This window comes from Tursiops truncatus, chromosome 3, assembly GCF_011762595.2.
Source record: "Tursiops truncatus isolate mTurTru1 chromosome 3, mTurTru1.mat.Y, whole genome shotgun sequence".
In the NCBI taxonomy this organism is placed as follows: Eukaryota; Metazoa; Chordata; class Mammalia; order Artiodactyla; family Delphinidae; genus Tursiops; species Tursiops truncatus.
The window spans coordinates 160,886,792-160,903,753 of record NC_047036.1 but is presented as its reverse complement, the minus strand read 5'-3'; the positions used below and the strand labels follow the sequence as shown (position 1 = coordinate 160,903,753).

At 41.1% G+C, this 16,962-nt stretch overlaps 1 protein-coding gene across 1 annotated transcript in view; it reads left to right on the top strand.

Moving 5' to 3' along the window:
* Nucleotides 1-7,435: 7,435 nt before the first annotated feature.
* Nucleotides 7,436-16,962, top strand: part of ZNF14 (zinc finger protein 14) — a 25,378-nt gene continuing 15,851 nt past the window's right edge. The window contains exon 1 of the mRNA XM_033854076.2: nucleotides 7,436-7,575. Coding sequence (XP_033709967.1) covers nucleotides 7,537-7,575 — 39 coding nt within the window. The 5' untranslated portion in view covers nucleotides 7,436-7,536. The remainder of the gene's footprint in view (nucleotides 7,576-16,962) is intronic.

Below are 16,962 nucleotides of genomic sequence, written 5' to 3'. Positions count from 1 at the left end.
GAACTGCAGAGGCGGCAGGAGTGGAAGGGAGGACCCCAGGGGAACCCCAGAAGCCAGGAAATGGTGAGTTGAGGGGCCAGGTGTCCCAGGACAGGGAGGAGGGGTTGAGTCGGAACCTGCCACTGTGGGACCCGTACCCTGCTGCGGTCAACTCCGGAGTCTGCAGACCCAAGTCCGCCCGGGGCTCAGCTCAGACCTAAGCCCCCTCCAGCTCTCAGCGCGGGGGCTGGGCCAGCTGCCGAGACTTCGGGCGTCCTGTCCCATCACTGTGCGTGGTGACTTTGGCCCCGGAGCCTCTCTGGGCAGCTCTGCACCCGCTACCTGTCTCTCCTCAGATTGTGCATTGAACTCGGGTAGAGTCTTCAGACTCTGTGTCTGGTCTTTAAGTGTGGGTGGAGCTTTAGTCTGTGGGGACCCCAGTGCCACCTTTCTCCCCAAGAGGACCCGTTTTCTCCTGAGTTCTCCAAATGTTTGGGGAAGCAGAATCTCGAAACCACGAACCTGTCGCCCCAGCCTAGCTCTTCCTAGGGCTGGCATTAAATCCATAAATTCCAGGTCCCTTCCCGCCTTCCCAAAGCCCTGCGTCTCTAATTCACAGCATCATTATCAACTATTTGTCCTCCGTGGTGCATGTCAAACAGACGCGGTATGTTTTTTTCCAGGGAGGAAAATTTATGCGTTATTTATTTAATAATAAAATCAATAATATTATTAATGGAAATAAAAATTATTTAATGCTCACCATATATCAGGGACTGTGCAAACACCTTACCCAGATCTCATTTAATTCTAACACCTAATATATATATATATATATATATATATATATACATATATATATATTTTTTCCAGTACGCGGGCCTCTCACTGTTGTGGCCTCTCCCGTTGCGGAGCACAGGCTCCGGACGCGCAGGCCCAATGGCTCACGGGCCTACGCGGGCCTCTCACTGTTGTGGCCTCTCCCGTTGCGGAGCACAGGCTCCGGACGCGCAGGCCCAATGGCTCACGGGCCTAGCCGCTCCGCGGCATGTGGGATCTTTCCGGACTGGAGCACGAACCCGTGTCCCCTGCATCGGCAGGCGGACTCTCAACCACTGCGCCACCAGGGAAGCCCAGGTGTCTTCTTGATGTGGTGGTACGTTGAGGGTGGAAAGGAAATGTTTTATAGTCCCATGATTGGGTCTCGGTATGTGACCATGGACTGTGACCCTTCTGTGGTATAAGAAAGATATTTGGTCTTTGTCCATGGTTCTTAGCAAAGACCTCCTAAAGCCCTTGGAATTTCCCATGTGATAAGGGTGATAGTAGCATCTTATGTTCTAATGAGGCAACTGTTTCCAGACCCATAGATGATTTCATGATGGGGGATGGTTACCAGGAAGAACAAGCTATGATTAGAGGCTTAGAGCTTTCAGCCCAGCCCATGCTCAAGCCCCCAATGTTGAAAACTCCATCAAAACCCCTAAACCTCGGGATTCAGAGATATCTCAGTTGGTGAACACATCACTGTGCTGGGAGGCTGTCATGCCAGGAGAGGGCATGGAACCTTCCTACCCCTGCTTCCCTACTTTGCCCTGTGCACCCTTTCCATTCGGCTGTTCCTGACTTGTATCTTTTTGTTTGTTTGTTTTTTTGCGGTACGCGGGCCTCCCACTGTTGCGGCCTCTCCCGTTGCGGAGCACAGGCTCCGGACGCGCAGGCCCAGCGGCCATGGCTCACGGGCCTAGCCACTCCGCGGTATGTGGGATCTTCATGGACCGGGGCACGAACCCGTGTCCCCTGCATCGGCAGGCAGACTCTCAACCACTGCGCCACCAGGGAAGCCCCCTGACTTGTATCTTTTCAGATAAACTGATAATAATAAGTAAAGCATTTTTCTTAGTTCTAATAGTCATTCTATCAAATTAACAGATATGAGGGGTTATAGGGAACTTCCGAATTTGTAGTCAGCCATCCAGAAACGTGTGTGGCCTGGGCCTTGCATTTGCAGCTGGCATCTGACACGGGGGCCGTCTTGTGGTGTTGCAGGAAGGGGAACCCCTTCCAGGGCCTGAGAATGGGCTCTTGTCTAACACTCAGAAATGAATTGTCCAAGGAGACACACATGCTGACAAAGCGAGAGATTTCACTGGGAAGGGGCGCCCGGGTGGAGAGCAGCAGGGTAGGGGAACCCAGAAGAACTGCTCTGCCACATGGCTCAAAGTCTCACGTTTTATAGTAATGGGGTTCGTTTCTGGGTTGTCTCTGGCCAATCATTCTGACTCAGGGTCCTTCCTGGTGGCACGCCCATCGCTCAGCCAAGATGTGATTCCAGTGAGAAGGATTCTGGGAGGTTGGTAAGATATACGGACTGGCATCTCTTTTCTCCTTTTGACCTTTGCCGAATTCTTATGGTTGGTGGTAGCTGTTAGTTCATTCCTTACCAGAACCTCCTGTTGTAAGATAACTCATTGCAAGTGGTTACTATCGTGTCTGGCCAGGGTGGGCAGTTTCGGTCAGAGGTTCCCCCAACAACAGGACTGGGCCCTTCAACTGTGGAATTTGATGTTAACTTTGGTTAGTGGTAGAATTGAGTTGTAAGACACCCAGTTGGAATTGGAGAGCTGGTGAAGTGGTTTCAGAAAACACACCACGTGTTTGCTGTTGGGGTTTAAACAAAACAAAACTCTCAACCTCACGAGTCTTTCTGAGGTCTCTCTCTCCCTCAACTTAGGTCAGGCAGAAAGGCTAGAGGGGACTCAAGTTAGCAAATTTCCCCTGTTGCCAAAAAAACGTTGGCTCTCTGTGCACTGATATTGAACAGAAATATGGAGACAGAGTTTTTGGAGGAAAAGAAAGATAGCTTTTAATTCTTTGCCAGGCAAAGGGGAAAACACAGCAGGCTAGCACCTCAAGAACTGTGCCCTCACTTCCTGAGGAGTCAGAGGAGATCTTATAGGTGGTGCTCGAAGTCCTGTATGATAAGGATCAAATCATGAAGGTCTTGCATTTTTCTTCTTCTTGCATTATTTCAAAACAGTCACAGCTGGAGTCAGGCAGCCCATCCCGGTAACTGGGCCTGTTTGTCTCTCGTTTATTGGCCTGTGACCTTCTTTCTGAAATGCAAAAAGCGACAAGGGGTGACTTGTAGTAAGGGAGCGCAGGGAGCTTAAACACCAGGTGAAGGATGTAATTTACATCACACAGAGTTAGGGGGTGATAGGTGCAGGATGTAATTCACATAGTGTCAGGTAGTGATAGGTTAGCTTTGTGAAGGACTAATCTAGTTACAGACACTACAGATTAGTACCAGTTAAAATATAGCTAGGAGTGATTAACTCTTTCAGGCCTGTTTGTTTCTTCTCTAGCCTGATCACTGTTCCCTTAACTTTCCTTGTTCTCAGGAGAGGAAAAACTTCATTTCTATTTTTGCTGCAACAAACTCCCCACTGCTGGTTCATTCCCTCCATATCAGTGGAGGAAGGGAAACGGGCATCATTCTTGTCTGGCTGAGGACAAAACTTAGTTTTGCTCCACTTGACAAACACCAGCTGTCTGGCCCAGGGGCCCATCCATCTCCTACTTCACCCTCCCACCGTGTCAGTTAGGCACTGGCAAAACAGACTCTTTTGAGGACAGGCATTGTTAAGAGCAGAATATTGTGGGCGTATTTCAAATTTTCTATTTTACTCTCTCTCCAATTTGGGAGACAGCAGTCGGCCCTGTGATTAATGGTTTGATAGATCCGCGCCGTTAATTTTAGGTTTGTTTGCTTTCTTCTGGTGAGGATAATAGGAATGTCCCCTTCTGTGCTCTTTACATGCCAGATGAGAATCTAGAAGTCTGACTCCCTTTTTTTATGTTTGACTGCTGACAACTTTTAAAGCCTCATCCTTCCTTCTCCTGGTGCCCCACATCGGTACAAGATGACAAGAAGCCCTGGGTGCTTACTTCTTTGGTGCTGGTAAGAGATGAAATCCTTGGTAGCCTCTGCCTTTATGTGCAAAATCTCACACTAGTCCGACTCCTAATCTCAAGTCAAACAAACAAGCAAACAAAAACCTCAGGCCGAAATTTGCAGCAACATGGATGGACCTAGAGATTCTCATACTGAGTGAAGTAAGTCGGACAGAGAAAGACAAATATCATATTATATCGCTTATATGTGGAATCTAAAAAAATGGCACAACTGAACTTATTTATAAAACAGAAATAGAGTCATAGATGTGAAAAGCAAACATGGTTACTCGGGGGAAAGGGGGGTGGGGAAGGTTAAATTGGGAGATTGGGATTGACATATACACACTAACATATATAAAATAGAGGGACTTCCCTGGTGTCCAGTGGTTAAGACTCTCCACTTCCAATGCAGGAGGCACAGGTTCAATCCCTGGTCTGGGAACTAAGATCCCATGTGCTGCATGGTGTGGCCAAAAAGTTTTTTTAATTAAAATAAATAAAATAGATAACTAATAGAGACCTAATGTATAGCACAGGGAACCCTACTCAGTCCTCTGTAATGACCTATATGGGAAAAGAATCTAAAAAAGAGTGGATATATGTTTATGTATAATTGATTCTCTCTGCTGTACTGCAGAAACTAACACAACATTGTAAATCAACTATACTCCAATAAAAATTTTTAAAAAAACAAACGAAAAAAACTCAGGCCAGGCTCCTTGCCTTGTTCTGTCCAGACACTTCCCACCTGCTTAAGAGGCCTTCCCTGCCCTCCCCAGACACTTCCATTATGGAAGTAATAAACTCTTTCATATGTTCCTGGCAGTAATGTGTTGTCAGTCAAACCTAGGGTAGGGACCCCCCCTAACACAGTAGGTTACCATAACAGTTATAGAAGGGGTAAGGTATTGTCAACTGAAAAAAATATTCACAACCTGAAAGTTGAGAGTTGTGTTTTCTTCAGTGGACATACTGAGGAGTTCAAGTCCGGAGGCAGCATTTCAAGTAACCCTGAGAAAACTGCTCTGAGGAGGCGAGAGGGGAGCTAGGATATATAGGAGTTTTGCAACAAAGGGCAGGTAGTAGGAACAAAAGATTACTGTTAATAAAAGAAAACTAGTTACAGTAAGTCCCCTACATAAGAATGAGTTCTGGTTCTGAGAGCACGTTCATCAGTCCGATCTGTTTGTAAGTCCAACAAAGTTAGTCTAGGTATCCAGCTAACACCATCGCTATATGGTACTGTACTGAAATAGGTTTATAATACTTTTCACACAAATAATACATTAAAAAAAGAATAAATAAAACATTTTTAATCTTACAGTACAGTCCCTTGAAAAGTACAGTAGTACAGTACAACAGCTGGCATACAGGGCTGGCATCGAGTGAACAGGCAAGAAGAGTGACTGACTGGAGGAGAGAGAGGAGGTGGGAGATGGTAGAGCTGAAGGATCTTCAGCAATAGGAGACGGAGGGCAAGCTGCAGTTTCACTCAAGCCTAACGTTGATGGAACGCTCATTTGCATCTTTGAAAGTCCGCAACTTGAAGGGTTGTTTGCAGGGACTTACTGTATCTCAAGTTAAGGAATTTAGCGCTTTTCTACGTCTGGGAAGATGCAAGAGTCTGGGTTCACTGAAACCATTCCTTTGATATGCACCTCAGCTATCTCGGGTCAGTATCTTGTGTTTTCACATCCTGAGTTTCCTCCGGGCTCACCGGCTCACCTTTTCGGCACTGCAATCGCTGATGACTGTGACATCGTTTGCTTACTGATATGGCAGGCAATATTTTATTTCTCAGTATCTTTATCAATACACTTTGCTTAATTGTTCTATTGATAAATACTCCAGATTTTTACGTATCAGTGCACGCCACCCTTTATTTTTAAAAGGTACAAATGATGATGAATTTATGTAATCCATTTTTTCTAAATATTGGGTTGGCCAAAATGTTCATTTGGGTTTTTCCATAATGTGGAAAAACCCAAACGAACTTTTTGGCCAACCCAATAGATACATGGCTTGTTACTGTGGATGAAAAATGCTGCCTGCCATATCGATAAACAAAGGATGTTGCAGCCATTAAGTCATCAGCCATCAAGCCATCCCCAACTGTGCACCCTGAGGGGATTCAGGGTGGAAAAAAGGATACTGGCCCTAGATAGTTAAGGTGCATATCAAAGGAATGTTTTCAGTGAGCCCAGACTCTTGCATCTTCCCACATGTAGAAAAGCGCTAATTCATTAACTTGAGATACCTGGTTTTCTTTAATTAACAATAATCTTTTGATGTTCCACTACCTTGTTTTTATCGCAAAACTCCTATATATCCTGGCTTCTCCCTTACCTTTTTGGAGCCCCTCAGAGCTACCTGAGAGACGGCCTCCCAGGCTTGAGTCCTCAGGAAGTCTGCCACATAAAACATAATTCTCAACTTTTATATTGTGCATTTTTTTCAGTCGATATTACTAATTTTTGCTGCCAAAACCATGAATGAAAACTCAGATTGCCACCTTACAGGGCAAAAAAACATATACAAATTATGTTATTTTCCAAACTGAATTTCTTCTTAAAATTTTTATCATAAAATATATTCAGGGAAAAATGTACAAAATGTTTTGTGGTAAGATTTAGTAATAATATACACATCCTTGGAATCATCATGAAGATTCTTAAATGGCCTGTGGGCAGTGGTGAGGTGTCCTGATGTTCCCATGCCTGACTTATCTCCATCCTGCCCCATTCATGACCACTGTCCTGATTTGTTTATCTGCATACCCTTACCATCTAAATATTTTTCACTCAGCAGTGTTCTTTCAGTTTTACCTCCTTTGACCTTTCGACAGAGTATTGATGGAATTCCATTGAAAAGGTGGTTTCTCTGCCTGTGTTTCACACATGCTAGTGTTTGAGGCTTCAGGGCTGGTCTAGGACTGTGGGGTTCATCCTCCCACCAGAGCCAAGTGCCCCTGAGGCCAGGGGACTTAAAGTACCAGATGAGTGAGGGTGGGGAGGGGGGACAGAATTCTCCTAAAGGAAATGGTTAAAGATGAAAGTGGAACAGAGTCTTTTTTGGTGGGGGGGAGGGTGGGAGCTGCTCTGTGGGGCTTGTGGGACCTTGGTTTCCAGACCAGGGATCCAACCCGTGCCCCCTGCAGTGGAAGCACGGAGCCCTAACCACTGGACAGCCAGGGAATTCCTGGAACAGCCTCATTATTACCGAATAGTGAGGACACAGAAGTGTCCATGTTTGTGAAGGGTCACAGTTCTGTGCCAGGCCTTAGTGGCCTTACGGTTTGACGATGTGTCCTTGGAGAGAACATTTCCCACGCACTGCCAGGACAAGGTTGGCTCAAAGACGCGACCTCCGCCCTCCTGTCACTCAGGCATGGGGGGGCGGGGCCCTGTGAACTGTCCAATCAGGGGAGTCGCCGATTATTTTACGTGGCGGTGCTGCTACGATGACGCCGGAGGCGTGGACTGCGTGCTCAGTGCCGCTTGTTCTGACAGTGGCCGTATCAGCTCCTGCTGCCCTTAAAGGCTCCAGGTGGTTATGCCGCATTCTGTGTCGCTGTGACCGGCACTTGCCGCGGCGGTCATGGGGTGGACAACCGGAAACTCCAGAAACCGAAAAACGGTGAGTGTGCGGGGTCGGGTGTTGGGAGAGGGAGGCGGTGGGACTGATGGAACCGGGCCTCCCGTGCGGCCAACTCCAGAGTCTGCGGACCCGAGTCAGCCGGTGGCGTGCCACACAGCCTTAGGGGCTGGGTCGACAGCGGGGACCCCCGGGTGTCCTGTCCTGTCCCTGCGAACCCGAGTCTCCCCCACACGGCGCGGTGGCCATAGGGAGGGACTCGGGGCAATCGTGACTCGGTCTCTGGGGTACACGTGTGGGAGCAGCTGTGGTCTGGGAGTGTCCGGTTCCCCCTTTCTCTCCAGGGGAATCATTTTACTCTCACTTCTTAAAATGTTTGAGGAACAGGATCTCAAATCCACGACCCTGTCCCCCCAGCCTAGCTCTTCCTAGGGCTGGCAATAAATCCCTAAATTTACAGATGTTTCCCCGCATTCCCAAATGCCATCTTCCCCTCTGCAGTTCATAGTATCACTAATAACTGTTTTTCTCCGTGGTGCGTTGCAAACGGATGCAGTATTTTAATTGTTTAATCATTTATCAACGGAGCCATGGATGGCTCTTTTTAAAGATTTATTGTTACAGCTGTTTTACTTGAGAGGAAAGCAGAGAACCACTACCTGGAATATGTTATATGGAATGCTTGTGCCTCTCCTCTCAAAATCCTTCTTGGTCACGGACATCCTATGGGAAGACCTTTGGGTGGAGGGTCCTCTTGAGAAACTTTCCTGGGTGATCTTTTTTCAGCACTGCCTCCGCTCCTGAGTTTCTCTCTTTGAAAAGATTTATTCACTTATTTGAGACTCAGTTTTTCAATAAGTGTAAATTTTATTTATTCAGTAGACCTGGGGAGACAGTATAAAGTTTTTCCAAAGAGGCAAGAAAGGTGAATTTCAGAAAAATATTTCATTATTACATTCTGTGTGTTAAAATTTTTGTTTCCTTTTTTTTTTTTCCCCACCCTGAGTGGATGTAGTAATATTCTGAGGTCTTTTGGGTGATTTCCAATGGCATATCAGGACTTAGACTTGCAAAATCTAGAAGTGTTCCAATACGATTGTTTACAAATCAGTTTCTTTTTTTGGAATTAATTCATTGACATCTTCATTTTCCGACAGGAATAGGTGTTTTGGGATTTTCCTGTTGAAAAAAAAAAATTGCCTTACAGTCTTCTCTCTTCCTTTACACATAAATACTGGGTTGAGTGATTTTTCTGGATTATTGAATCACTGGGTTTATGTCATTTAAATCATCATTGGTGATCCAAAGTATTGTGACTGGAGCAGAGGCCTGAGGCCAGTGACTCCAAACTAAAGTTCCCATCTGGAGCCGGCAGTGGGGGGGTTTTCTTTGGCCTAGATGTTTTATGTTTGAGTTCTGCATCCATGATATAGCACTCAGAGTGTATTTTGTGTATTAAAAAAGTCTGTGGTCAGGAGTTCTGTCTCCTGGACAAAAAGTTTATGAATTTGGGAGTTTAAGTCGGATCTTAAACTGAATCTACCTGAGAATTTCCTCACTTGTGAGAATGTGAGGAGAGTTCTCTCCGGTGACTGTTCAGGTGTCCCTACCCTCCTTCACCAGGGACTGACCCACCTTAGGGGTTGTATCTCAACCTGGGTATCTAGACCCCAAGCTTGGGAATGCGTTTAACTTTCTGAATGTGGGTTTTCGTTCTTAACTGTGGGCAAGCAGACTTCTTACCTGAGCTGATTTGAATATTCGTGTTTCTTTTCTTTAGATGCCTTTATCTATTGGATATTTCAGTCCTTTAACTCTAGTTTCCCTTAGCAGTTTGCAATTTTATTTCCTTGGTGAGTGTATGTGATGTTTGATTTCTTAGGCTTTGAAAAATATAAGTTGATTGAAAAATATGTGTTTAAGGCAAGAAAATCCTGGAACCAAACAGAATTTCTGTGCCTTTTAGGCAACAGAATCTTAATCTGTGAGATGGGTATGTTTAGGTTCTCAGGCACATTTTTCATTTTTAGATCAGTTTCTGTATGTGCTTGTCCCTAGAGAACTTTGATATTTAAAAGGCTGTACAATTCTTAAGGCAAGTGAATTTCTACTTGTGTTGATGAGTGAAAAAAACTGTTGAATTTCTGTTTTAATTGATATGAGAAAAACTACTCAAACTTAGGAAAGTCTTTGAAAATCCTAGTAGGTTTCTTCATGGATTAAATGCAAACCCCTAATCCATTATAATATGCTACTCATTCCTGACCATATCCTGAATGTGAAATATAGTGGAGGGACAAACTATGATGTCGTTTGTCCTTTTAGTTAGAAAGACATTTGAAGTTTTTCACTTTCTACAGTTTGCAGTTTTATACCCAATAGTGTTTAAAGAATTAAATTTAGAATGATTTCCTATGTAGAAAAATTAAAATTAATTTAAAAATAAATTTAAAGTAGCAACAGTTAATTAAAAACAGACTACTAGGTAGGAAAGTACGGTGTATATAAATTTCTCTTAATTTTAAATAATGTTTGTAAAGGATTTAAAAAATAGTAAGGTATGAAACAGTGAGATATCCAGTTTTTTAGAACATTTTAGGCTTACAGAAAAATTGATCAGAAAGTACAGAGTGTTTCCACTTGACCCTTCTGCATCCACACAGTTTGTACTATTTTTTTACATCTCATATTATTATGGTATATTTGTTACAATTCATGGTTCAATATCGATGCTATAAAGTCCACTGTTTATATTAGCCTTGACTCTTTGTGTTATACAATGTAGGGGTTTTGGCAAATGTATAATGACATGTATCCATCATTTCTATAGAATAGTTTAACTTTGCTAAGGATACTCTGTGCTTCACCTGTTCATTCGTCCTTCCCTCAAACCCCCAAATCCTTCCCAAGCAAAGATCTTTTTACTGGCTCATAGTTTTATCTCTTCCAGAATGTCCTAAACAGTAGGAATCATACAGTATGTAGCCTTGTCAGAGTGTCTTCTTTCACTTAGCGATATGCTTCTAAGTTTCCTGTTTCATTCAGGCAAATTATGCTCAGAGACTGAGACTGTCTTTGCCAGTAATTTATTTAACACAGGTTCACTGCGGGAATTATAATTTATAATATTTCACAAGCCAATAGCAAATAGGATAATGTCTCTTAATAAGCCAGTAAAGACATAACGTACCCCAAACCAATGATAGTTTAATTACACTGTTGTTCCAGCCAAAGGGAAGATGAAAGAAATAAAGTCCAAATTTAGTTGAGTTGCACCTTTATATGAATTGGTTCGTGATAGTGTCAGTCCTTCCAACTAAAAGCTGGGTATCAGATGCCCACTTAGATCCCTCCCTGCTGGGCAAAGGCACTAGTGTTGGCAGGCAAGGTAGGCTGCTTGGTCCAGGGACCATTTCATGGCTTGCACCACTGCCTATGAGGAGTAGGCTCGCCAAGGCAGAAACAAATATGTCCCTTCTCTTCCTGAGACTGCTGCTTGGTTTAACACCATTGCTATCCAAGAGTAACCTGGCCACAGCAGGAGCAAGTGTCTCATGATCTTCTGAGAGCCTTTTAGATTAGCAAAGAGTAGCCTTACCCAGACTGAACACTCAACTTAAGTCCTCACAGATTCTTGGTGTTTAAAGTTTAAATGTCCGTCACATGATTGTCACTTCTCCACATGTTCATAATGATAAGCACAATTTTGATGGCGTCATCCTGACATGGCCTCCCAAAGTAAACAAATTCACTCTTGGACCAAAATATCTTTACTTGAGCCATAAGCAGGTAGATCAAAACAACTTCACTTAAGCCATAAATGCATTAATTTGAAATTATAACAAACCAGTACACAGCAGCTTCCTCCTTTCTGTTGATAGCTTGATAGCTCATTTCTTTTTATCACTGAACAATATTTCATCATATGGATATACCACTGGTTGTTTATTCAACTATTGAAGTGTATCTTGCTTAACTCTAAGTCTTGGCAATTATGCATAAAACACCTATAAACACTGATTTGCATATTTCTGTGTGAAGACAAGTTTTCAACTCATTTGGGTAAATATAAATATACAAGGAGTATAATCTAGGAGCTAGATCCTATGATAAGGGTATGTTTAGTTTGTGAAAAAACCGCCTGTCTTCCAAAGTAGGCATACCATTTTCCATTCGCATCAGCAATGAGTAAGGATTCCTGTAGCTTTACATCTTCATCAATATTTGGTATTCTGAGTGTTTTGTATTTTACCTGTTGTAATAACCGTTTAGTGGTATCTATTTGTTTTATTTGCAATTTCCTAATGATATTTGATGTTGAGCTTCTTTTCATATGCTTATTTAACATCTGTATATCTTCTTTATTGATGTGTGTGCAAATCTTTTGCCCATTTTTCCCCCATGTTTGGGACTTTATTTTTTTTCCTCAGGGATTCTTGCTTATTTTCAATTTTGCCCTTTTTTTTTTTTTTTGGCTGTGCCACACAGCATGTGGAATCTTAGTTCCCCAACCAGGGATCAAACCCATGCCCCCTGCATTGGAAGCATGGAGTCTTAACCACTGGACCACCAGGGAAGTGTCCCGAATTTTGCCCATTTTTTAACTGGATTGTTTGTCATCTTACTGTTGCATTTTAAGAGTTCTTTAGACTTGTTGGATACCAGTCCTTTGTCAGATAAGTGTTCTGCAAAGATTTTTTCCCCAATCTGTGACTGTCTTTATATTCTCTTACCACTGTCTTTTGTAGCACAGGGGATTTTAATGAAGTGAAGCTTATTGTTTTCTTTCTTGGAAAGAAATTGTTTTCTCTCTTGTTTTCTTTTCTTGCTTTTGGTGTTGTATCTTAAAATTCATCAATTAACACAAGATCACCTTGATTTTCTCCTATGTTATCTTCTAGAAGTTTTTTACTTTTGCATTTTACATTTAGAGCTATGGTCTATTTTAAGTTTTGTGTAAGGTCTGTGTCTAGGTTTACTTGTTTTTTGCATGTGGATATCCACTATTTCCAGTACTGTTTGTTGAAAAGACTTTCTTTTTTCCATTGAATTGCCTTTTAGTCCTTTATCAAAGATCAGTTGGCTATATTTCTCTGGGTCTATAAGAAAGCAGTTGACTTCTGTATTCTCAGTCTTTCTATACTCTCATTAATTCCTGGAGGGATCTCTGGTGTTATGGTTTCTTTCAGATATTTTACATAGAAAATCATGTCATACACAACAAAGACAGTTTTATTTCTTTCTTCCCAATCTGTGTACATTTTATTTCCTTTTCTTGCCTTATTGCATTAGCTAGGTCTTCCAGTACAGTGTTGAATAGGAGTGGTGAGAGGAGACTTCCTTACCTAGTTTCTTACCTTACAAAAAAAAAGCATCTAGTTTCTCACCATTGTGATGTTGCCTACAAGTTTCATGAAGATGTTCTATCTCAAGAGCCTGAACTCCCCTCTATTCCTAGTGTGTTATCATAAGTGGATGTTAGATTCTATCAAATGGTTTTCCATTTTATTTACACTCCTTTCATTCCTGATATTACTAACTTCTGTCTACCCTTTTTACTCAGTTAGCTTGACTAGACCTTTATCAATTTTACTGATTATTTCAAAGCACACCAGCTTTTGGTTTTGTTGATAGTCTCTGTTCCTGCAATTTTTATGTCTTCCTTAATCATTTCTTTTTTTGGTCATTTTACTTATTTTTATTGAGATATAATTGATATATTTCAAGTGAGATATTGAGATATAATTGATATATAACGATTTGATATTTGTATACATTGTGAAGTATTACCACAATAAGTCTAGTTAAACTAGCGTAACATCATCACACAGTTACAGTTTTTTTTCTTGTGATGAAATTTTTGAAATTTCCTCTCAGCAACTTTCTGATATGCAATGAAGTATTATTAATTATAGTCACAATGCTGCACATTATATCCCCTGACTTATTTTATAACTGAAAGTTTGTAATTTTTGATCTGCCTTCACCTATTTTGCCCACCCCTCAACAGCCCCCCCCCCCACACCTTCACATCCCACCTCTGGCAGCTACCAGTCTATTCTCCATATCTGTGAACCTGGGGGTTTTTTTTTGTTTGTTTGTTTTGCTGCATGGCTTGCAGGATCTTAGTTCCCTGAACAGGGATTGAACCCAGGCCCACGGCTGTGAAAGCACCACATCCCAATCACTGGACTGCGAGGGAATACTCAGGGTTTTCGTTCTTTGCTTCAGATTCCATATATAGGTAAGATCATATGGTATTTTTCTCTCTGACTTATTTCACTTAGCATAATACCCTTAAGGTCCATCCATGTCACAAATGGCAAGATTTCCTTTTTATGACTGACTAATATTCCATTATATATATATATGTGTGTGTGTGTGTGTGTGTGTGTGTGTGTGTGTGTGTACACATTTTTTAAATCCATTCATCCATCATTGGGCACTTAGGTTGTTTCCATGTCTTGGCTATTGTAAATAGTGTTGCAGAGAACACGGGGGTGCAAATATTGGGTTGGCCAAAAAATTTGTTTGGATTTTTAAATTTTTTGAGGAACCTCCACACTGGTTTCCATAGTGGCTTCATCAATTTACATCCCCACCAACAATGTGCAAGAGTTGCCTTCTCTGCACTTACTCACCAACACTTGTTAGTTTTTGTCTTTTTGATAATAGTCATTCTAACAGGTGTGAGGTGATATCTCATTGTGGTAGTAATGTTGAGCACATTTCGTGTACCTACTGGCCATCTGTATGTCTCTGGATAATTATCAGTTCAGATCCTCTGTTCATTTTTTTTAAATCAGATTGTTTTTGTGCTGTTGAGTTAGTTGTATGAGTTCTTTATATATTTTGGATAGTAATTCCTTATCACATTTGATTGCAAGTATTTTCTCCCACTCAGTAATTTGCCTTTTCTTTTTGTTGATGGTTTCCATGGCTGTGCAGAAGCTTTTTAGTTTGATGTAGTCCCACTTGTTCACTTTTGCTTTTCTTGCTTTTGTTTTTGGTGTCAAAACCAAAAAAATCATCTCCAAGACTGATATCAAAGAGGTTACTGTCTGTGTTTTCTTCTAGGATTCTTATGGTATTGAGGCTTATGTCAAGCCTTATGCCATTTAAAAAAAATTTTTATTGGAGTATTGTTGATTTACAATGTTGTGTTAGTTTCAGGTGTACAGCAAAGTAAATCAGTTGTACACATATCCACTCTTTTTTAGATTCTTTTCCCATATACGTCATTTCAGAGTATTGAGTAGAGTTCCCTGTGCTATACATACAGTAGGTCCTTACTATCTTTTTTTGGAATTTATTTATTTATTTATTTTTGGCTGTGTTGGGTCTTCGTTGCTGCATGCAGACTTTCTCTAGTTGCAAAGAGCGGGGGCTACTCTTCATTGTGGTGCACGGGTTTCTCATTGCAGTGGCTTCTCATTGCGGAGCATGGGCTCTAGGCATGCAGGCTTCAGTAGTTGTGGCACGTGGGGCTCTAGAGCACAGGCTCAGTAGTTGTGGCGCATGGGCTTAGTTGCTCCGCGGCATGTGGGATCTTCCCAGACCAGGGATGGAACCTGTGTCCCCTGCATTGGCAGGCAGATTCTTAACCACTGCACCACCATGGAAGTCCTCTATTTTTTATATATTAGTGTGTGTATGTCTATCCCAATCTTCCAATTTAGTTAATTCATTTGAGTTGATTTTTGTATATGGTGTAAGATAGTGGTCCAGTTTCATTCCTTTGCATGTAGCTGTCCAGTTCTCCCAAACCGTTTATTGAAGAAACTGTCCTTTCCCCATTGTATATTCTGGGTTTTTTTGCCAAAAATTAATTGACCATATACGCATGGGGTTTTTTCCTTAGACTCTTTATTCTGTTTCACTGATCTATATATGTCTGTTTTATGCCAATACCATACTGTTTTGTTTTTAGCTTTGTAATATAGTTTGAAATCAGGAAGCATTATGCTACCAGTATTGTTCTTTCTCAAGATTACTTTGGCTATTCAGGGTCTTTGTGGTTCCATACAAATTTTAGTATTGTTTGTTCTATTTTGTGGAAAATGCCATTGAAATTTGGATAGGGATTGCATTGAATTGTTCATTGCCTTGGGTAGAATGGACATATTTCCAATCCATGAGGGCAAAATATCTTTCCATTTATTTGTATCTTCAATTTCTTTCATCAGCACCTTATAAATTTCAGTATACAAGTCTTTCACGTCCTTGGTTAAATTTATTCTCAGGTATTTTATTCTTTTTAATGCAGTTGTAAATAGAATTGTTTTCTCTTTTTTTTTTGTCACTGAAGTAGAGAATTTTTTGTTTTTTTACAAAAGATAAAATTTAAGTTTAGACTGATGTTTCCACAGGACTACAGGATTTTAGTCTCTCTAGTAAATGTGTGTCTCTTTTCTCTCAGACTGAAATTCCTGGTTTTCAAGAGTTTGATCTAATTAGAATATGATCTGATTTGCTAATTACTAATTGGCTTTTTTTTTTAAGTTGAAGTATACTTGATTTACAATGTTGTGTTAGTTTCAGGTATACAGTAAAAGTGATTCAGTTATATATAATCCTTTTTCAGATTATTTTCCATCATAGGTAATTACAAGATACTGAATATAGCTCCTTGTGCTAAATAATAGGTCCTTATTTATATCTATTTTATATATAGTAGCATGTAACTGTTAATATCAAACTCTAATTAGTATTATTTTCTTAATTTCTATTTTTGATAATTCATTGTTAGTGTATAGAGATAGATTTTTGTATATTGATATTGTATCCTGCAGCCTTACTGAATTTGTTTATTGGTTCCAACAGATATGGAGTCTTTAGAGCTTTCTATATATAATGTCATGTCATCTGCAAATAGTGACGGTTTTACTTCTTTCTTTCCAATTTGGATGCCTTTTGTTTCTTTTTCTTGCCTAATTGTTTTAGCTTATCCAATACTATGTAGTGGGCATCTTTGTCTTGTTCCTGATCTTAGAAGAAGAGCTTTCAGCTTTTCTGTATATTAATTTTGTATCCTGCAACTGTACCAAATTTATTAATGAGCCCTAGTAGTTTTTTGGTGTCACTAGGATTTTCTGTGCATAGTGTTATGTCATCTGCAAAGAGTGACAATTTTACTTCTTCCTTTCCAATTTAGATTCTGTCTCTCTCTCTCTCTCTCTCTCTCTCTCTCTCTCTGATTGCTATGGCTAGGATTTCCAATACTATGTTGAATAAAAGTGGCAAGAGTGGGCATCCTTGCCTTGTTCCTGATCTTAGAGGGAATACTTTCAGCTTTTCACTGATGAGTATGATGTTAACTGTGGGCTTGTAATATATGGTTTTAATTATATTGAGGTACATTCCCTCTATACCCACTTTATTGAGTATTTTTATCATAAATGGATGTTGAATTTTGTCAAATGCTTTTTC